Source organism: Aedes aegypti, chromosome 1 (assembly GCF_002204515.2).
Source record: "Aedes aegypti strain LVP_AGWG chromosome 1, AaegL5.0 Primary Assembly, whole genome shotgun sequence".
NCBI lineage: Eukaryota > Metazoa > Arthropoda > Insecta > Diptera > Culicidae > Aedes > Aedes aegypti.
This window is the reverse complement of record NC_035107.1, coordinates 202,987,751-203,010,164: the sequence shown is the minus strand read 5'-3', so window position 1 is coordinate 203,010,164 and position 22,414 is coordinate 202,987,751. Positions and strand designations below refer to the sequence as shown.

General features: G+C 39.6%; 1 protein-coding gene across 2 annotated transcripts; it reads right to left on the bottom strand.

The window, feature by feature from the left end:
• Positions 1–1,244: 1,244 nt before the first annotated feature.
• Positions 1,245–21,769, bottom strand: LOC5576671. Of its 2 annotated transcripts, none has more exons than XM_021857279.1 (4): positions 21,745–21,769; positions 2,734–2,866; positions 1,718–1,878; positions 1,245–1,517 (listed from the first exon to the last, which is right to left on the bottom strand). In XM_021857279.1, the coding sequence occupies exons 2-4, from the start codon at positions 2,864–2,866 to the stop codon at positions 1,449–1,451; spliced, it is 363 nt and encodes a 120-aa protein (XP_021712971.1). In that variant the 5' UTR covers positions 21,745–21,769; the 3' UTR covers positions 1,245–1,448. The 2 variants fall into 2 exon arrangements, with proteins under 2 accessions (XP_021712971.1, XP_021712970.1); XM_021857278.1 differs by lacking the exon at positions 21,745–21,769 and adding an exon at positions 2,990–3,117.
• Positions 21,770–22,414: the final 645 nt, after the last annotated feature.

Below are 22,414 nucleotides of genomic sequence, written 5' to 3'. Positions count from 1 at the left end.
ACATACTCAAAAATAGCTGATTTTAGCAAAATTAAGTGAAAATATAAAATTTCTCGAAAACTTATTCATATAGGCTCAAGTCAAAAAGTATACAAACTTTCTTTATCGATCCTACGTGTTTCGCAGACGAAATTCCACACGTTTCCCTCTGAACCAACTCGATTTTTCACATTTAGAACGTTTAGTTTTCGGATTTACAAAACGACGAAAGTAAGATTTTCAACTTTCGCAACCTAACCACTGCATTCGCTACCCCGCTGTATGTAGAGACAAAGTGACTTAACCACGAATCAAAACAAAACACTGCTTGAGTCAATTTTACACTGGTAAAAAAACGTCGCAAGTAACTGAATAAAACGGCTTATCATTTTGTCATAAAAATTATTGTGTGAAATAATAGGAACTCTATAGTTTTTGAACGCGAGCTTATTGTATGCAAAATTTAAGCAATGTACACGTCGAAAAAATGTTAAAAAGGTGATTCATTTTAAAACATTTTTGGAAGTGGGCTTCGTGGCCTTGTGGTTAGCGGCGTCAGTCGTCTAGGCGTATTGTGCCACGAGGTGTGGGTTCGATTCCCGCTCCAGTCGGTGGAAACTTTTCGTCAAACGAAAAATTCATCGCTGGGCTACTGGGTGTTTCGTGTTGTCCGTTGCCTAATGTTAGTAATCGTTCAGTCTGTGCAGCCAATGTGCTGAAGACGGTGTAAATTGTCTTTTTTTTAAGACAGGTTGTGATTCTTCTGAATTAATTTTCTCAAAACCGTATGGAAGTTACTTACGTCGATTCGAAAAAGTAATCGAGATTTGTTGATTTTCGCAATACCAGGCCAGTTTCGCTAAATTTGAAGACAATTTGTGTATTGGGGTAATTTGAGATTTTTTCCGTGAGTTTAAATATGGGTCGAACTTTTGCACCGTTGATTCGAACTTTGGCCCCAAAATGGGCCAAAAGTTGAGTCCAAGCATTTATGTAAAAATTAATACAACTCATAGTCTAGAAACACCGTTACATAAAAAATCTAATTGGATTCTATCTTTATTTAGTTTGAATCTGAATTTGAATTTGAATTTGAAATCAATTTTATCCCATCACACAGGCAGAAGGTAGATGATCCATTCTTGGCTTCACTCCAGTTGTTCGTGGATGACAGCCTTTTCAGTCCTGTGCATTTCATAAGTCGATGTGTAACTAGTCGAAGGGATACCCAATTTGATTCACGATATAACATTAGAAGATTTATATACATAATACAACCGATATTTTAATCGATTACATAACGATTATTTTTATTATGCAAACGCCTACTAAAAGTATTGTGTAACCACCGATAAGATTTTATTATAAATCATTTACCGATATCGCCAATCAATTGGTTGTTGTTTTCTGCGTTGTTTTGCGTTTGTCACGATGGCTTATCCGTATCAGTTGTTCTGAAACTTCTAGACTCACTTATTTCTGAATTTTTCGTCTAGAGTTATAAATGCCTGTTTGTTGCCAGTAATATCCACTTTCCCCTGAAAAAGAAAGAATCATCAATAATGTAAAAATTAACGACACCAACAAACATAAAAGATACAATTGCTTAAGGTGCGGTTCAAAGTCTATAGCCTGATGCCACACACCTCTTCTCTAATCTAGAGTTGCAGTGCATTATCTGCAAAGAACTTATCACCTGGGGCAAACGTTTGATAATGTCGGCAGACATGGGACTCACCTGTTCGATAAGGGCTGCAAATGAGGTTTCCTTCGTTGCCACCAGGTAGAAGTCGTTATCGTCAATCGTAATGGACGCATCGATGCGCTCAGCCGGATAATCCGCGGTGCTGGTGGCTGCTAGTTCGATTTCCGAAATTTTCAAATCATTGAAGTCCAATACTGCAAATCGGAGGAGCGATAAGAAAGCAATCGTTTGAAACTTGAAATCAGAAGTAGGTAATATTTGCGAAAATTTAAAGTGTAGGGGCTAGAATAAGCCAGATTTTAGTTCAAGTTGAAAATAGCAAAATTGTGTAACTCCTTGTCAGTGTGATTTCACCGTTGTGTTTGAATATTTTTAGTTTTCTGCGTTTCACTTAGGGTAGAAGCACCGGTTTTGGCCATACGCCAATTGTAGCCATAGTGGATTATACACCGTTTTACATAGCCAAACAGCATGAGACCTTTCGGATTGATTAGATCACATTCCTATGATGGAGCTACATTCATTTACACGTCCAAATTGATTCAAAACATAAGAAAAACAATTCATTTTCCTTATAATTTTAACTCCCATACACCTAATTTGGCCAGGGTACTCCTAATTTGGCCACTCTCATGAGAAATCAAGGCGATTGGCAAATTTAGGAATAGAAGTTAAATCTCTGGCCAAAACTGGTTCTGGTGGCCTAAATCAACCACCGAGATTTTCACAGCGAAAAATGGTTTTGGCTCAGTTTTGGTATTTTACATACATAATATGGATTGAAAGCTTGCATTTGACATATTTGTAGTATAAATGCGGCTTCCCATTTAATTGTTATTGACATTTTCTCTTAGGCTGGCCAAAACCGGTGCTTTTACCCTATTGCTTATAGTTCAAAAAATAAGTTCGTGATAACTTTAGATAAATGTGTCATATTATTACATTTTAGGCACTTATCTTATAGTATAATTTACGTTAAAATGTGGAAATCCAACCTTGCTTATTATAGAGTATTGTTAACAGTTTAAAATTAAAAAATAAAAACTTACCAACACTCTTAACCACTTTCCCTTCCTGTCGTAAATGGACAAATAATATAACCGTGAAGGAACGTTTGCTACGATCTACTTGAGCTAGTTTTTCGTTTAGTTTGTCCAATATTTGATCCGTTTTTAGAGCCATCTAGACGAAGTCAAAAAGTTTTAAATTATTCAAACATTCGCGTTGAGATTATTTCTTTTCTAGCACACTAAAACAGATAGTGCTAATATTCAGGAAGATTTATTATAATGAATATTAGCTTACTTTTTTACTTGTTTGAAAAGCTAAGATTTTTCTAAATCGAACACTTTCTACTCGAGATCACAACCAATACTGGGAGTTGCTGATCGACACAGTTTGGACTAAATAGGCGGCTTCCCATAGTCACTGTCGGGGAAATGAGCCAATACAAACGATGTTCGCTAATTTCTTCTCGAATTGCGCCACTGGACGGTATGGTTTATCTCCGTTCGCACTTAGATAGAGAAGACAAAGCTTGGCATTCGATTTTAATTATTCGATTTATAAATAGCACGTGGAGGTTTGGGTGCAGTGGATTCAAGCTGTACACTGCTGCATAAGGAAACTTTGACTAAATTGTTGAATTTGATATTTGAAATTCATGGAGTAGTCATTTTAGTGTTATAACGTTAATACCAGGTACTTTTTTATACTTTTTTATGAATAAGATAGCGCTAGTTTACGGTTTGTACTACAACACTGAACTTTTATTTTCTATTTCATGCAAATTATTGCGCGCTCTTGCTTTCCCACGGAACGACAGAACGTTTATTATTGGCATAAAGTACCACTTCCTCCCTAGTCTTGTACGTCTGGCTAATCCAATTAAGACATCGATGAATAAATGCTTGTATGAATGGAAGAAATTTATTGATTGTCTAGACAAATGGTTCAAACCACTTTCTGATCTTGGGTTTTCAAAATCCCAGCGAATTTATCTATTTTATAACGTACTAGTGGACCCAGCAAACTTCGTCTTGCTATCAAGTAGGCTGTTAAAAAACGCCATAAAACGTCCCGTACAAAATGACAGTTCCGTTAACTCCCGTTTTTCCAACTTTTTCGTTCAATATCCTGGGCTATCTGTATACACAAACACGTCGGAACGGTCAAGGAACATAACAATGGAAGAATTTTCAAAATCCGCTAGCCCGTTTTCCAGCCATTTCGTGACATACAAACACCATTCCATTTTTATTTATATAGATTATATACTTTGGAAAAACTTGTTCCTCTCTATTTTTAATGCGGCTGTACCTTTGTTTGTAAATAAAACATTCAATGAGATTTTTGCAAAGGCTCATCTGTAAATATGTTTTGCAATGTCATTAATAAAATGGATAATTTTAAAATGTTGTTAAGGTATTTAAAACTTCGCATTTAAAAAAAGCAAAAGCATTGTAAGTTTGGTGACACTTCCCAAGTGCACTCTAACGACCATTATGTTAACGAAAGTTCTTTTTACGACCACTTTTTTACGAACGAAAGTCACCAAATTAGACGGTTATGATGTTCTGCCCAGATAGCCGTAGCGGTAAACGCGCAGCTATTCAGCATGACCATGTTGAGGGTCGTGGGTTCGAATCCCGCTGGTCGAGGATCTTTTCGTAAAGGAAATTTTCTCAATTCCCAGGGCATAGAGAGAAGCAGGCCCTGTCCCAGTTGGGACGTTACGTCAGAAAGAAGAAGAAGAAGATGTTTTGCAAAGTTATTCATGAGCATGAGCATGAGCATGATTGACCGCCCGCAGTTGCTACTCAGTTATTGCCAGAACAGCTGTACTTACACAGCTGCTTTCATTATTATAACAAACAATACCGGCGCCGGCTGCGTCCGAATGCAGATCAATTTGGGAATGGGAGGGAAATGTTGACGTGTTACTTGCTTTATGGAAGCCGAGGAGTCCTCTGCACTTCCACAAGAAAACACTGGGAGTTTGGATATGGGAAAGGATTCGTTTTGGTAAACGATAAAGATATAATTTTAAATGAATACGTGATCATATACACGGATGATCAGGGATTGAATCCTGAGAAAATTGAGAGAATCTCTCACGTATCGCTCTCTGTAACTATCATAACATGCTGCACATTATGAGAGACTGTTTATCGTATACTGCTACAACTTTGATCAGATTGGGGGGATAGTAGTACATGATAAAACCCCTCTAATCATGCTCCAAGCCTGGGGGCCACTATTGCTATTGGAAGTTCGTGGATTGTTTATCGTGCCAGTAGAGAAAAACACCTATCCCCAACGGTAAACAAACGAGAAAAATGGTTTTTATCATCGCTCTCTCTTTGAGGCTCTCGCTCGCTGCTTCCATTCATCAGACTTGTTACACCTTGCGATACAATGACGATCGTAGACCGCAACAGATGGGATGTTTTTCTTTGCTTGCTTTGTTCGTGCTTCACACTCAAATGAGAGCGAATTCTGCAATGCCTGCGGATGATCAATACCGATAGTGCGGTTACTATGCGATTCGGACACGATCCGAATTCCGTCGCTCGCCCACAAAGGAGCATGCAACAGATTCAACGGATCAAACACTTCTGGCGCATCGTTGTTTTTTCACTCGCACACTTTGTTTTCGATTTTCTTCAGCAAAACACGAACCGGACAAAATTGATCCGGATTCCGTCGCTCGCTCTCAAAGGAACATGCAACAGATTCAACTGATCAAACACTTCCGACACGTCGTTGCTTTTCTGCACTCGCACACTTCGTTTTCGTTTTTTCTTCAGCAAAACGGGAACTGGACAAAATTGATCCGGATTCCGTCGCTCGCCCTAAAAGGAGCATGCAACAGATTCAACGGATCAAACACAACTGACGCGTCGATCCTTTTTTTTCATTCGCTCGCTTTGTTTTCGTTTTTTTTCTTGCGCACAACGCGAACCGGACACAATTGATCCGGATTCCGTCGCTCGCCCTCAAAGGAGCATGCAACAGATTCAACGGATCAAACACTTCTCCTAATTTGAGAAGCAGGCTCTGTCCCAGTTGGAACGTAACGCCAGAAAGAAGAAGAAGAAGATGTTCTGCAAAGTTATTCAGTAGATATAGGGCTAACAAGCAGTGTTCATTGAATTAGGAAATTCCACCACCAGACGGCGCAAGTGAGCATTAAACTTTTGGTTTACGTATATCTGGGGATCATGATAACTTAGAAAGATGACATCTTCGAAAAAGTTGTTCAGTAGCTCAAGGGCTACCACGGTGCCCCGACAGACCGTTATTATGCAAAAATATGTCCATCAAATCTGAGCACAGGGTTCGATTTCTGAGGTCAGTCTGCACTTCTGGGCCAATTTAAAAAAAAAAATCCTAGTAGACATCTCGAGAAATTTTGATATTAAGTTTTTGACTTAAAAATTCAATATAATCCCTGTTATAATTTTGCAATAGCAGTGAAAAAACCTACTGAAACGCTCAAAAAGTTGGGCAAACTGTTCTTAGCTAGATGAGATTGTTACCGTTGTTATAATTAGAAATCTTTACAACTGACTTAACATACCAGGGTGGCTTAAGTATGTTTTTACACGGCTTGAACCAGTAAGCTTAGTCCAATGAAATGAAATCTAAGAAATAAATTCAAATATCATTGATATGGTAGATTGATGAATTGATCGGTATGCAATTGATATTACGTTCGATAAACGTGAAACATTCTATGCTGAATATTATTAATTAACAGCTTATTTTTCAACTTTAACACTAAGTGGCCAGCCCACCAAAGTCTGCCGTATTTATTTTGCTTAAATTTTTTTTTCTCTGTACATTTGGTACTACTTTTGATGTTTACGTCTAGTTTTCCGCCGAGTATTGCCCTCACCATTTTGCGTAAAAATTTCCTATTCAACATTCCAGCCACAACAGGATTATAACTACACGGAAAACATGATTGTCATATGTCACAAGTGTACGAAGATTAACGAAGTCTTCCACAACTTCAAACAAGTCCCCAATAAGTATTACTTTATAAACATCACTTGGACTTACACTTAATATACCTGCAACCATATACTTCGTTTTAATTTATTCAAGATTCATCGTCAATCTGATTATTGATTTCTAGATAACGTTCCACTCAGTAACAAAAATCTAGCTGTTGCAGGTAATATCTTCTTCTTCTTGGCATTACGTCCCCACTGAGACAGAGCCTGCTTCCTAGCTCAGTGTTCTTATGAGCACTTCCACAGTTATTAACTGAGAGCTTACTATGCCGATGACCATTTTCGCATTCGTATATCGTGTGGCAGGCACGATGATACTTTATGCCCAGGGAAATCCAGGAAATTTCCTTTACGACAAGATCCTGGACCGACCAGGAATCAAACCCAGACATCTTCAGCATGGCTTTGCTTGGTAGTCGCGGACTCTAATCACTAGGCTAAGGAAGGCCCCTAGCAGGTAATATCAAGTACTTAAAAATAAGACTTAAAGCTGATTAAGCTGAAAAATACAATCAAGTGTAAGAATTGTAAACAAGGAGCGTATTTTTTTTTGAAAATTACATGGAATGAAACGAGTTGAGTTTCAGAATTTACAGTACAATATTGCGGTTTTGTCGCATATACTTCTTGAATTTTCAGATGATGACTTTATTGAAAACAGTCGCAGTACAGTAAAGGGATGGTACACAAATTATGTCACGCTAAATGTCGACTGTTTTTACCCCCCCCCCCCCCTTTGTAACGATTTTTGTATGAGTCCTTCGAAAATTTTGTAAGGCTTGTCACGCTCGGCTTGACCCCACCCCATTGGAGCGTGACGTCCCCAAGCAGGGTTTCACTATTTTAAAGATGGACAACTAGTATAAGCTCGTAATGCCATGTACTCTACCCAAACGTATATGGTTGCATGTAAAGAAAGAAGCAAGTTCAGATATGTTGGCGCTGAAGCAGTTCTTCAATGAATGTTCGAATCCTCTGAGCAGAATCTCAAATAGAGAAACTTAAAAGTACACGGTAAAAAATGAAAATACTAATTAGGGTATTCTTTATTACATTCATGACATTTTATATTTATAATCATTGCAAATCATAATAGTTTATACTTCACAATGCATATTTAAAATATATATTTCTAATTGAATTTGTTGGTGCCAGTGTTACTCTTGAAACTTAGTGATTTTTCTTCACTGTTAGCGACAAGTTCAACGGCAGCTCCAAGAAAATCAAATAAGTGTTTGATGGGTTTCGGGATTAGAAATATAGATCTACGGCTATGTCAAAGGTGAGTCAATCTTATTCATTCGAATCATTTTATTATTTTATTGAACACCCCATGTATCGAACTTTTTCATCTTTTACTAACAGCTCGGCAGGAGGAGGAAATGGAGCTGACCGGGAGATTCCAGAGAGAAAATGAAATTTAACGTGTCGATCGAGCAGAATGTTGGGCCAAGTGTTTAGAGAAGCGGATCATTCCTGGTCCGTTGCAGAACGTTATTCCGAGCCATCTACATCAAGGCACACGCAGAAAATCAGGATCGAAATGGTATTCATCGTGAAATTATCCAGTGCCGGCTTCGGTGCAGGATAACGACAGCAGTAGCTCCAACCCGAGTAAAGCGAAAGGAAAACGAAACGACGCATGGTGAGCATCGCACCAATAAATGATTATGTTAACAGGATATGTTAATGTGTGAAATAAAGAAACAAGTTTCTTCTTGTTTGTTTTTGTTTAGATTTCATTTTGTTTTTTTTGTGTTTGCGAGCGAAAATATGTTTTTATGCTTTATTTAATTTAAAAGGCTTTTAAGCATCAAGCAGATAATTGCACAATATGCATAAGATTTGATAAACGCCGTTTATACTAGCAATGTGTAATGGCAATAAATGCCTTACAAGGGGTGAATAGATCGAATAGGGTTTTAGTACACGCAGAAATAAAAGCATTCTAAATAGCTTAATTGTCATACTAAAACCCTATTCGATCTATTCACCCCTTGTAAGGCATTTATTGCCATTATACATTGCTAGTATAAACGGCGTTTATCAAATCTTATGCATATTGTGCAATTATCTGCTTGATGCTTAAAAGCCTTTTAAATTAAATAAAGCATAAAAACATATTTTCGCTCGCAAACACAAAAAAAACAAAATGAAATCTAAACAAAAACAAACAAGAAGAAACTTGTTTCTTTATTTCACACATTAACATATCCTGTTAACATAATCATTTATTGGTGCGATGCTCACCATGCGTCGTTTCGTTTTCCTTTCGCTTTACTCGGGTTGGAGCTACTGCTGTCGTTATCCTGCACCGAAGCCGGCACTGGATAATTTCACGATGAATACCATTTCGATCCTGATTTTCTGCGTGTGCCTTGATGTAGATGGCTCGGAATAACGTTCTGCAACGGACCAGGAATGATCCGCTTCTCTAAACACTTGGCCCAACATTCTGCTCGATCGACACGTTAAATTTCATTTTCTCTCTGGAATCTCCCGGTCAGCTCCATTTCCTCCTCCTGCCGAGCTGTTAGTAAAAGATGAAAAAGTTCGATACATGGGGTGTTCAATAAAATAATAAAATGATTCGAATGAATAAGATTGACTCACCTTTGACATAGCCGTAGATCTATATTTCTAATCCCGAAACCCATCAAACACTTATTTGATTTTCTTGGAGCTGCCGTTGAACTTGTCGCTAACAGTGAAGAAAAATCACTAAGTTTCAAGAGTAACACTGGCACCAACAAATTCAATTAGAAATATATATTTTAAATATGCATTGTGAAGTATAAACTATTATGATTTGCAATGATTATAAATATAAAATGTCATGAATGTAATAAAGAATACCCTAATTAGTATTTTCATTTTTTACCGTGTATGACAATTAAGCTATTTAGAATGCTTTTATTTCTGCGTGTAGATGGAGCACCGTGTACCTTTTAATACCGCTCCTAAAATTTTTCTCTTTTTAAGTTTCTCTATGCTGAAGCAGTGCTTGATGGAGATATAGACGATTTTGTTGAAGATCCATATAACACTTGTGACGTATGCTAATAATGATAACACACATGTACTGGCTGTGAATATCTCCTTTTACGGATTACGTAACTAGCTTAGGGACCCGCAACTTGCAAAAGGAAATGACATTTCTACACTGTTACTTGATAAAGGCTCATCTGATTTCATAGATCCATTATTTCATTAACAACTTCGCCGAAACACCTCGCGATTCTTTATCACACAACACTGAAAAGTGTTTCGAAAACTAAATTAGTTTTCAATAATAATGCAAACAGAGCAACGATGAATGCAAGCATGCCTAAATGAAACACCATTGTTGATTTGCCCTGTACAAAACGCTTATTCCTAACTCTCTAGGCATATTTCTTTGAGAACAGGAGCGATAACTAATGAGAGAATTAAATAGGCAAACTTCAATGAGCTGGTCATTAAGTGAGAATGCCGGAAGAAAAAGTTGCATAATTCAGATGGAGTTCAGCGGCCCCGTGGAAGACATCCACATATGTTCATTCTAATATTGACGTGAGCGTACCAGAGCTGCCAAATCATTCCAGATTTGAAGCAAATGGTTGATACTAGCTCAAATCGACTATAAAAGTATTCACATGGCTTATCTTCTAAATATTATTGTGCTACATCTATTCTCAAACCCTTTTTTTTGGAAAAAAAAAACAACATTATTAATTGTTAATTTAAGTGTTTGACATGTCAATCGGTTCAACATAGAAAACAACAATCAATTAAATTTAAACTAGTAAACTATGAAAAAAAATAATCTAAAGCCACCCTGGCAAGTTAAGTCAGTTGTAAATGTCTAATTATAACAACGGTAACAATTTTAAACTAGTTGAGAACAGTTTGGGCATCTCTTTGAGCGTTCTGTAGGGTTTTGAGTGCTATTGCAAAATTTTAATAAGGATTATATTGAAATTTTTAGTCAAAAACTTCAAATTAAGATTTCTCTAGATTCCTTCTAGGGATTTTTTTAAAAATTGGTCCAGAGGTGCGAAATGACCCTGGAATCGAGCCCTGTGCTCAGATTTGATGGTCAATTTGTTTTGCATAATAACGGTCTGTCGGGGCACCGTGGCTACCATTATTCAAACCAATAGATTCAGATTTTTACCACCAGGTGGCGCTGGTGAGCATAAAACTTTTAATTTGTGGATATTTCAGGATCCTGACCACTTAGGGAGATGGAGTCTGTGCCAAATTTGTTCAGTAACTATTGTTATTTGAGCCATGAGATTCGTAATTTTGCCACCAGGCGGCGTCAGCAAATGTTCTAATTTTATTTTACACCAGTTTTCTGCTCTATTTTTTTTAAACAGGCTAACTGCCTGGTCCATTTTTGATTGGATTTGGACCAAGATTTCAGCTGTTCCAAATCTGGTTTGACACATGTTTATTTACCAATTCGGATTCTTCTAAGGTAAAGGTGCAAAAGTTGAAGTGATTTAGAAAGAAAGGATTTTTCTGGAGTTCGTCAAGCCATTTTCCAATTACTTTAGAAACGCCTCTAGACCTTGCTCCAGAAACACACATGCGGAGTTTCTCCAAGAATTGTTCTGAAGTTCCTCCAGGATTTCCTTTGGAGATTCTCTAGAAATTTGTCCGGGGTTCCTCCAGGAATTTCTTCAGAGTTCATCCGAGAATTCCTTCATAGATTCACCGAGTTGCTCCAGAAATACCTCCGGAATTATTTCAGAAATTTTTCTGGATTTTATCCAGCATATCCTCCGGAGTTCCTCCAGAGCTCCTTTCAAATTACTTCATAGCTTATTTTGGAATTATTCCATAGTTCTGTCAGAAATTCCTTCAGGATTTTTTTTGGATTCACTCATGAATTCCTCAGCAGATCCTCCAGCAATTCTTCTGGAGTTTTTTCAGCAACTTTTTGAGTAAAATAGAGCAGCGATCTCTCTATTGCAACAGGGGTCGATATGACGAGATACGACCACGTCGAAAGCCGGACCCATACTAACTATCTCTTTTTTTGCATTAAATTCGTGGTTATTGACTTTTTGTTTTACAAAGAAATTGTTTTACATTTTAAGAGGTTGACCTCGGCTTTGTTATATACTTTTGTTTTTGTATTGGTCATATTGGTCATATTGGTTTTACCCTTGATTTAAGCTCGGCCTTATAGGCTCTGGTAGTTTAAAGACACATTTGATAACCTAACTACTATTTACAAGACTAAACGAAAAATTTGATAACCTAGGGAGGAACGAGGTCCCGGATGACCTGCTGGCCAGATTGGTGGCAACGAGCCCTGAATTTATCGATCGAGTCACCAAAGCGCTCCTCTAATGTTTTTATCTCGGCCAGGCGGTGGACCTCAGTTGTCCTCGTTCTCGGAGGACTGTTGAGGATCATCCAGAGGAACTTATTCTGGGTCCTCTGGAGACTCAGATGGTGGGTTTTGGCGCAACTCTCCCAGATTGGTACGCCATATTCAATGACTGGAAGAATGACCTGTTTGTAAACAGCAAGCTTGTTTCTCAAAGACAGAGTTGACTTCCGGTTGATAAGTGGATAAAGTGCTTTTAGCAAGATGTTGTTTTTGATGACCGTTTTGTCAACCTGCTGTCTGAAGAGAAGCTTGCTGTCTAACGTTAGCCCAAGGTAGTCGGCTACATCAGACCATTCCACCGTTGATCCACCGAGGGTGATTTTACAATCCTCAACCGGAACAAGTCGGGGGGATTTGGAATAGGGGAAAAGGATGACCTGGGTCTTCGCCGCGTTGATACAGATCTTCCAGCTGTTTAAATAATCTGACAAGATGTTCAGGCCTCTCTGGAGTCGAGATGTTAATGCTCTCGTGAATCTGCCGCTGTAGACGACTGAGGTTTTTTTTTTTTTTTTTTTTTTTTTTTTCATGCATCTCTAGGAGTTAAAAAAAATCTTCTCAAGACTGGCCTGTATTTGTTCATGCTCATGCCACAGTGTATGGTTTGGCACTGTGTGGGATTCGCAATGGGGCGCCTACCCACTAAAAAAACAGTCTCCTAGGTACACCGTCACCGTAAAGAATTCTTCTCCGGCACCACCTTGCGGTATTACTTCGAAGAAGAGGCGACACATGCTACGCGCACCCTTCATTAAGCCCTTCGGCTCCATCATTAATTTGTTAGTTCCTAATCCATGCCATGCTGAGCCCTTCGGCTCCCATTAATAATTTGTTAGTATTCCTAGTTTGTGATCTAAACATGCCATATTCAGCCATTCGGCTCACGATACCATGGGTGCCAGAAACTCCCTGACGAAGGAAGTTCTCTCGGTGCTGGACGCATGCCATTTAGCACTCCAGGTTCTCGCGCACTATTCGGATAGTCCCCGGCGGTGAATCTACCCTACCCCGACGAAGACTTCCCCGGAGGTGGAAGTTCTTCCGGTACCGATGCTGCCCGGATAGGTGCCAAGGTCGATCCTGCGATTCCGGTTGGTGGATGACTTCCGGTTCACAGGTGCCCTGACGACCAATTTGGCAAGACAATTTACACCGTCTTCAGCTCAAGGCTGCACAGACTGAACAATCACAAACATTAGGCAACGGACAACACGAAACACCCAGTAGCCCAATGATGAATTTTTCGTTTGACGAAAAGTTTCCACCGACTGGAGTGGGAATCGAACCCACACTTCATGGCACAATATGCCTAAACGACTGACGCCGCTAACCGCACGGCCACGAAGCCTACAATTTCCGGGGCTTTTCCACGATCTACTCGGTCTTGTCCCCGACGGTGGATCAAGCTTACCTACCGGTTGGGTGCCGAGGTCGGTTCGGCGATTCCGGTTGGAGACTGACTTCCGGTTCACCGGCTTGTTCCTCCCTCCACTTCCGCTGAAGCAATGACATTATTTTCATCACCGCCATGTTCACCGCGTTCCACATCACCTCATCGCTACACATTCTATCCACTACGTTGTCTACGGTTACGTCAGCACCGCAGACCGCTGTCATCTCGCTACGTTCCGCAGCAAAACGTGGACACTCGAAAATGACGTGTTCCGGCGACTCCTCTACGACTGGGCACTCAGCGCAGAGCGGCGACTCTGCGTGGCCGAACCTGTGCAGATATTTCTTGAAGCAGCCGTGACCTGACAAGAACTGCGTCAAGTGGAAGTTGACTTCTCCATGGGATCTGCTCACCCATTTCGCCAGATTTGGAATAAGGCGATAAGTCCACCTTCCCTTCTCAGCGGTATCCCACTCGCGTTGCCATTTCACCATCGTGTCGGCTCGGGCAATCTTCCGGGCTCCTCTAGTACTACTAGCTTCGTAGCACTCCTTATCCTCTTCCAAAACGTAGCCGATAGGGACCATTCCGGCAATCACGCATACTGCCTCCGAAGATATGGTTCGGTAGGCACTCGCTACCCGCATGGCCATCAGCCTATACGTGCTGCTAAGCTTGACTCGGTTCCTCTTCGTCTTCATTGCGGTTCCCCACGCCGGGCTAGCGTACCTCAGGATCGACGTAGCCACGCTAGACAATAGCCTCCGCTTACTGCTGCAAATCGCCGAGTTATTCGGCATGATCCTGGACAGCGCCGTGACTGCCCTAGCTGCTTTCTCGCACGCGTAATCGACATGGCAGTTGAAGTTCAGCCGATCGTCGATCATTACGCCGAGGTGTTTTAGCTCCCGCTTTGAGGCTATGGTGTGTTCTCCCACAGTAATCTCAGCCTTCTGCACCACTTTTCGATTGCTGATAAGCAACAGTTCCGTTTTTTGGTGGGCTATCACCAGTTTCTTCTCGTACATCCAGTTTTCGACTGCGTCCACTGCTTCTGTAGCGAGAACCTCCACCCTTTCCAGTGAGTCACCAATGACCACAAGCGTGATGTCGTCTGCAAATCCAACGATTTTGACGCCTGTTGGCAGCCTAAGCGTCAGCACTCCGTCGTACATAGCATTCCACAACGTTGGACCCAGGATAGAGCCCTGTGGAACTCCCGCATTTACCGACCTCGACTTCTGTCCTTCGCTAGTGCTGTAGCTCAAGACCCGGTTTTCGAAGTAGCTTCCTAGTATCTTGCACAGATAATCCGGAACCTTCATTTTATGTAACGCCACAGCAATGGCTTCCCAGCTTGCACTGTTAAAGGCGTTTCTCACATCTATCGTCACGACAGCACAGTAACGGTTACCTCTTCGTTTTTTTGTCCTTGCTTTGTCGGCTGTGTCAATCACTGTTTTGAGGTGTCGTCAGCGAACAGTGATAGAGAGCAGCCCTGTGGAACACCAGCGGGGATGTTGTGTGGGTCTACCCAAGTAACCAGATAGCACTTTAATTCGCCCTCCGTGCTAATATGGGGCTATAATAGAGCTGACAAGCCCTATATTAGCCGAATAACGGCCATATAAGCCCAAAAAGGCGAATTAACGGGTTAGTGGTTACTTGGGTAAGTTGACTCCATTGAGGGAAACCCTGAACGTCCTGTCAAACAGATATTTTTTGATGATTTTCACCAAATAGGTGGGAAGATTGTATCGGTGCAGCCTGAGGATATTGGTTACTCGAGTCAGTTGGTGCACGGTTGAAAAACCGCGTCGAAAGCCAAACTGTTCCTCGAGTAAGATGTTGTTTTGATCGGTTGCCGAAAGCAGCCGTCTGTTGATCGCCTTTTCAAAAAGCTTTGATAACCCTAAGAGAAGGCTGATATGTCGATAGCTTTTGGGGGAGGAAGGATCCTTCCCAGGTTTCCTTATGGGGATAACTTTTGCTGACTTCCACGACGAGGGGAAGTAGCTAAGTCGGAGCCACTGATTGAAAATCAGTGCCAGATGTTGGTAGAACTGAAGACTCAATTGCTTGAGCTCCAAGTTCAGGATGTTGTTGAAACCTGGGGCCTTCATGTTTTTGGATGTTTTGACATAGGCCAGCAATTCGTCAGCAGTGATCTCCAACTCCTCCAAGAAGTCGTTGGGAGATCGGTGAGGTTAGCTGCGTGTTCGGAAACAGCAGCTTCGTGTGGGCTAGGTATGTCTAGCCCTAGATTGTGGGAGCTGACGAAATGCCAATCTATCTCAGCAGCCTTCTCCGCAGGGGTTATCAAGCGATCCTTAGAGTCGGTGTTGTCTAATGGGATCAACGGTGGAATTGGTCTGGGTTTGGTTTTAAGAAGTTTGGTCATCTTCCAGAATAGCCTAGCACAATCTGGGAGAGCGCGGATCCTTTTGGAAAAGTCTTCGTTCTTAAAGTCCACCATTCTGGCCTTGACAATTTTGGATATGCGATTAACTTCGCTTTTTAACGCAGGCAGACCAGTGCGTTGGTACTGACTGCGTTTGGTGTTCCTTAAACGAATGAGATCGTTGGTAACACGATCAATAAAAAGGGTGTTGCTCACCTGACCTGATGCTGGCACATGCTGGTCTCGGGCCACGGAGATGGCCTCTTCGACGCTCTGCAGGTGCCGGTCGATGTCTTCAGCGGACGCCAGGGGAGCCTCGTATCGGATGTTGGCGTCGATATGTAGTTGCGCCGGGTGACCCGATGCCGGTTGACCAGGGAACCAACTTCTACCACCACCGGGTAGTGGTCCGAGCTCAGGCCCTGGTGAACGACCGGTTGGGAGATGTTGCCGCCCATGTTGGTCAGGAAGACATCAATGGTTGAGTGGGCCCGGACCGGAACCATCTCATTGAGCCAACGTTGGCTTATGAGTACAGTATGGCTCATAAAAAAATGCGAAAATTGTTTAAACGTGAATTTAGCAACCGCAAGTGTTATTTTTATTGTTTTTGTGAATGAATGTGATTTCTGATTACTGTAGTATATTCTGACATAACTTCGCTATACACTAAAACCTCATTTTACGAAATCTTTTTTTACGCTACCTCAATTTAAGTCACTTTTTTTACGAAGTAAACTCAATTTACGTCACTTTTTATACGCAGTGCGTAAATTGAGTTTTGACAATTCTGTGGGAAATTATTGACCTCCGGTTGGGGAAAACCGTTGGAAAGCTATACAATATGGGTATTTTAGGAACGGGTACAACGAGGGGATGACGAATATCAATGTCTGACGCCATTTTGTAATCCAAGATGGCGACCCCTGGTTTGAAAAAGTCGTTGGAAACTCATACAATATGGGAATTTTCGGAACGGCTACGACAAGGGGATGACGAAAATCGATGTCCGACGACATTTTGGAATCCAAGATGGCGACCTCTAGTTTGGGAAAATCGTTGGAAAATCATGCATTATAGGTGTTTTCGGAACGGCCACGACGAGGGGATGACGAAAATCAATGTTCGACGCCATTTTGGAATCCAAGATGGCGACTTCCGGTTGGAGAATATTGATGACGAAAATTGATGTCTGACGCCATTTTTAAACCCAAACCTCAATCAACGAAGTCTGTTTCTACGCAAATTCAATTGACTGACGTCAATTGTTTAACGAAGTAAATTCATGAACATCAGTACACATCAGTACATTGATCCATTTGCTCATATTAAGGCGAAGTAGGCCGTCATTGAAATTTGTGCTGGGCATCGATGATTGTGGCCAATCCGTCTCACGATTGCGAATTAAAAAAATCACTAGGTTTTGCACTGACATTGCTGAAAATGTATCCGCACACTTTCTGGAGGTAAGCGCAAGTAGTGATACTTTTATGAATCAATATTACTTAAGATAACTGAGTTTTATCACTTTGAAATTTCAATCTGCAAAATCAACATGGCTACCAAAACGAATGACGGGCTACTTAGCCTTAAGAGTTTAGATTTTATGCTTTAAATAAGTATCATCAATGTACAACTACTTAAGTTTGTAGATACTCCGGCCTATATATCTTGGAGTCCTTGGAAGTACACAAACATCGACACAACTCAATACAACATTTCTTTTGCTTATATAGACAGTAAGAGGCCTTTGAAATATTGAAGAACTATATATTGATAATTGGTTACGCTTGTATATCCTAATGCCCATATTCGATGAAGATCTTAGAGGGCCAAAGACATCCGCACAAATTCATATAGTACACCGTTTACCCACAGGAATGGTAAAGGGCCTTTGGAGTATTTGAAAACTATCTTCTAATCGCTTATTATGGCCGTAGATCCAAAGGCTTTTATTCAATGGAGTCCTTGAAGCACCAAAAACATCCGTATAAATCAATAAAATATTCCGTTGACTTAAATAAATGGTTAACAGACTGTGCCATATTAAAAAACTACCTATAGACCATTGATCACGTTTGTAGATTCACAGGCCTATATTCAATGAATTCTTTGGAGGACCTAGGATATCGGTACAAATTATAACAATACTCATTTTACTGCTACATATAGATAAGGACCTGTGCCATATCAAAAAAGCATCTATTGATAATTGGTTACGCTTGTAGATCCTAGGACCTACATTCGATATAGATCTTGGAGGACCTATGCTGCCCATAAAAGCATAACTGTCCCATATGGATTTTTGAATCAACACCTTTTTTCATCGCAACATTAATGTTTCATCATATACTTTATGACGCATATAAAAATTTACACACTTTGTTTGAAAATGTTGTGGAAAAATATGAAGTTGGTGCAGTCCCATTGAAAAATAAAGGTATAACAGTCTCCATATGAACTTTCAATCCAAATAGCAACTGAAAAATGTGAATTATGTTCAAGTTTATATTTTTGGCTGATCAATAGAAGCAAAATGAGTTATTTGTGCGGTAATGCAAATAAATATGACATGCATAAATGTACTAGAATATTATGAAAATTTGTATGAGAAGACAAACTTCAAAGTTTAAACGCTATTTTCTCAATGGCTACTAATTCCATATGGGACAGTTATGCTTTTATGGGCAGTATGACATCCACACAAATTAATACAATACACCGTTTACTCACATGGATACCCAGTTTTTGGATGAACTAGAACACCTGTTGTACTCACTTAGTTACCAAAAATTGGATCTGACAATACAAACGCTTCTTTGAAATATAACAATCTTCTAGGGTCCAGTATTGTGAGACATTCTTCTACATAGAAATGATAAATTGATCTCCGTTAACTCATGTAGAATCATGTGCCCAAAGTCCAAAGAGTTCTTGGAAGACCTTTACTTGCACACATTCTAGCCTGATTTAGAACCCAATGTATTCATAATATGTTAATGGCTCTAGAAGAGCATATTTTTTTTCTAAATAATATAATTAATTTCATACAAGTAGACTCCAATCCTTCCGGAGTTCCTCGCGTAATTCCTCTGAATTTGATCCATCAATTCCACGATAGTTCCTTTGGAGATCTACCGGAAATTTCTTCAGGTTTCTTTCATAGTTTCTTCAAAAATTTTACCGGAGTTCCTTAAGCAATTACCTTAAAGTTCTTGCAGGAACGCCTCCGGAGTGAAAACAATATGTGGCCTAAGATATTGATGTGGGTTATAGTTACGCGAAGGTACCCCAAGGAATTTTGGAAAATCTCCGGAACCAGACGACCAATGATTAAAATCGACTCAGATTCTGAACGTAGAAGAGTTTTTTGAGAACTTGAGAAAAATACTGCAAACATATTGAAAAACAAAAAAGTTATCACGATCAGAATGTTTTTTTTTTTATGTTGTAACAAATAATGCTGATAGTAGAGGAGTTAGGTAAAACTCAAATTACTTTTATGAATGTTGCAAATGCACTGAACTGGCAATAAAATACTATTCCTAGAGTAATCCAATGGTGTACAAAATTATAGAATTCGAGGCATTTCCAGATCGTGTCCGATATTTAGTACCAACTTTTTAAGATTGGCCAATTTTGTAAAATACATACCGTAAAACGGAGTATCTTTGATAATGCGGGTAACTTTGATAATGCGTAACCCACCACATACTAAACGAAATATCATAATATCTGTTAATCAGTTAAGCAAAATGAATGCAAAACTAAATAATATTAGTATGACACTTTATGTAAGAGAGGTTTTCATTTGAATCAAGAACATTTGAAGCTTTTTATACGAATATTAAAAATTGACACAATTTTAGCATTTCCGAAACGCTTACAAACAATATGTTCTACGATCACTATTTGATGTAGTTTTGAATAGTTAGCCACTTATCTTTGACAGCCTAGTTATCATAGAACTTGAATACGGTCTCAAATCTCTTAGCGAAAAGCATTTTCACGAACCGGGACCATTTTTGTAATTTAAGTCTGAAATTTCCATATAACGTTAAACGCATACTGCCCTACAAATGTTCGTTATTCATTCAATTTTGTTCGATTCATACTACATTATCAAAGTTACCCCAAAACAGAAAACCAACTTTCGATTAAGTGAAATATTATACATCCATTCAAAATAAATCTTTTGGCAATCTATCGACTGCAATCGATAGTTAGGATGCCAGTACTTGTTTTAAAAATATAAATTATAATTCTTTGAAACAGCATGCATAAATATTCAAGTTTTCTTCGAAAAAACTATCAAAGTTACCCCGTTTTACGGTAATCAAAATACCGTTTCAAAATTCTTGTTTACATTTTCAAATTTATTGTTGTGCGCTACAAAATAATACCATTTATCATAAATGGGCATCAAGGCCGCATAAAATTATTAACTTTTAAATTTAGGTGTCCGTTACTGGAGGATCTCGCCTCATATCATTTAATTGTTTTCTACCAACTTGATGTGAGAACAGTGCCCTGGACTAATATGAAATTGTGCCACTGTATTACATCGCGGCTGCTTTGATCTTATAAGAAGTGAAAGAGTGAGATAGATAGAGAGTTAATGTTGCTTATTCAGTTAGTCTAGTGAGTTAGATTGTCCATCCAGGGAAGGTGGGTTCGATTATCGGTCTAGTCTAAGATATTTGAGGAAGGAAATTGTCACCACCATTAGGTAGGTATTGTATCAATGTGTTGATCACATAATATCTTTTTTCATCTATTATTTGACATTATGTCCTATTGGGACCAATCCTGCTTCTCAATTTAGTGATTTTGTATTGTCAAATAGTGTATGTATGCTGCCCACACTATTATGGGTTTTCTTGTCACGAATGTTTGTCACTCTATTCTACATGCAAATGGGAATGACTCATAATAGTGGGTGACCCATGACAGTGTAACTGCTGTACATTCATTTAATAAAAAAAATCTTTACAAAAAACAATAGAAATGGTCATGCAAACATTAAGTTTACGTCTTGACAGCCTACTCTTGTCTTTGTATTACTGATTTGCCCCTGATTTTATGCTTCCTATTAAAGAGAAGATGAATCGAAGACAAATCTCAAATTTTCCAGTGCACAAATTAGAAGAATCAGACAACCATCCAAGTTGAAAAGCTGAAGTTAGTGGTAAACAACCGATCGAGTTTTCAGCTTGAACTGCTGTCTGGTGCTTTAGGTATGTGCTCTTCAAAATTTGAGATTTGGCTTCGATTCATCTTCATCTTCTCTTGAAACTGATTGACAAACAACCCTCAATTACGGCAGGGGATTAGACTCAGAACGAATAAGTTTATGTACAATTTTAAGAACTACTTTCAGACATCCGACCACGCATGTTCAGAATGAAATAGAGCACAGCGCATCCTAATTATAATAGCGATAGAAAAGATAACATATACAACTGTCAATTAGTTTCAGGGATTCGGGATGTTAGTAAAATTATTAACTGTCTGCAGATTATTAAAGAAATATCATAAGATTACTAACTCTGTTGCAGTTTCAACTGAACCTTATCGCGACTCATTGGGGCAAAAGTCAAATCTAATCTTCGAAATAACCCTAATCTAGACTCCAGTGATTCCCATTGTAAACTGAACTCTTATCCACATGCTATTTTTGTCAGAGCGCCAACTGCTTGATTCTGGAACTGCTTGATTCTGGAACACCAGGTTGCCTCTGTTGCCTATGGTATAATGCAGTTTCAAAAAACAACGGTTTGTATTCCTATTCACCTTCTATCTGATTATAATAACAAAAATTACAAAACACTAAGCCTTATCTAAAAAGCAGCCACGTACCGGCAGTCACTGCAAAGTTAGCAACGAAGATACGGTAAACTTATCAATCCACTTTTCTTTTGTTTATAATTTATGGTAGGACTCTCAGGCGATACCTCGCCCCAAAATGGGTGTGCGTGACTGTGTCAACGGATTATGGCCATAGTCGTGTTCGAGGCTATGGAATTGTTATTCTTCATAGAAAGGCAGTACGCGCCGAAGTGAGCGATATGCACCACACCGCCTCCATCTAGCAATTGATTGCAAATCGTGTCGGTGCGTACACCACCATATGATTCTTAGCCAGAGAACACGCTATAGAACGGAAGCTGTGCGTGGGTCTTCGAATGCTGCATACTGACACTGGTTAGTTGATGAACGGCTAAGTACCAAGGTTTGTGTGTATTATGCTTGAAGAGCAGCAGCCAGCATCGCGAATCAAATAGTGACTGGTAAACGACAACGACGCTTTTGCCCTCAGCCGATCGGGAGACACTCTCAATTGTATAATTCAATGCGAATACTACAAACTAATGGATAAAAAATGCCGTCCCCATGTCGAATGACGTGTTACAGACACAAAAGCATCGGAGGAATAAGAACGATTTATTAAATTAACGATATTCAGATGTTGCCAGTTTTTTTTTGTAGAAAGCTGTGGGTTGAAGAGAATACACCTAAAAACATTGTA

Bases quoted from the DNA above. Each gene is read 5' to 3' on its own strand.
- LOC5576671 (XM_021857279.1), bottom strand. From the start codon at position 2,866: ATGGCTCTAAAAACGGATCAAATATTGGACAAACTAAACGAAAAACTA. The intron at 1,879-2,733 runs GTAAGTTTTTAT...TCCGATTTGCAG, and splicing joins GAAAGTGGTTAAGAGTGTTG to TATTGGACTTCAATGATTTG. The intron at 1,518-1,717 runs GTGAGTCCCATG...TTTCTTTTTCAG, and splicing joins TTGCAGCCCTTATCGAACAG to GGGAAAGTGGATATTACTGG.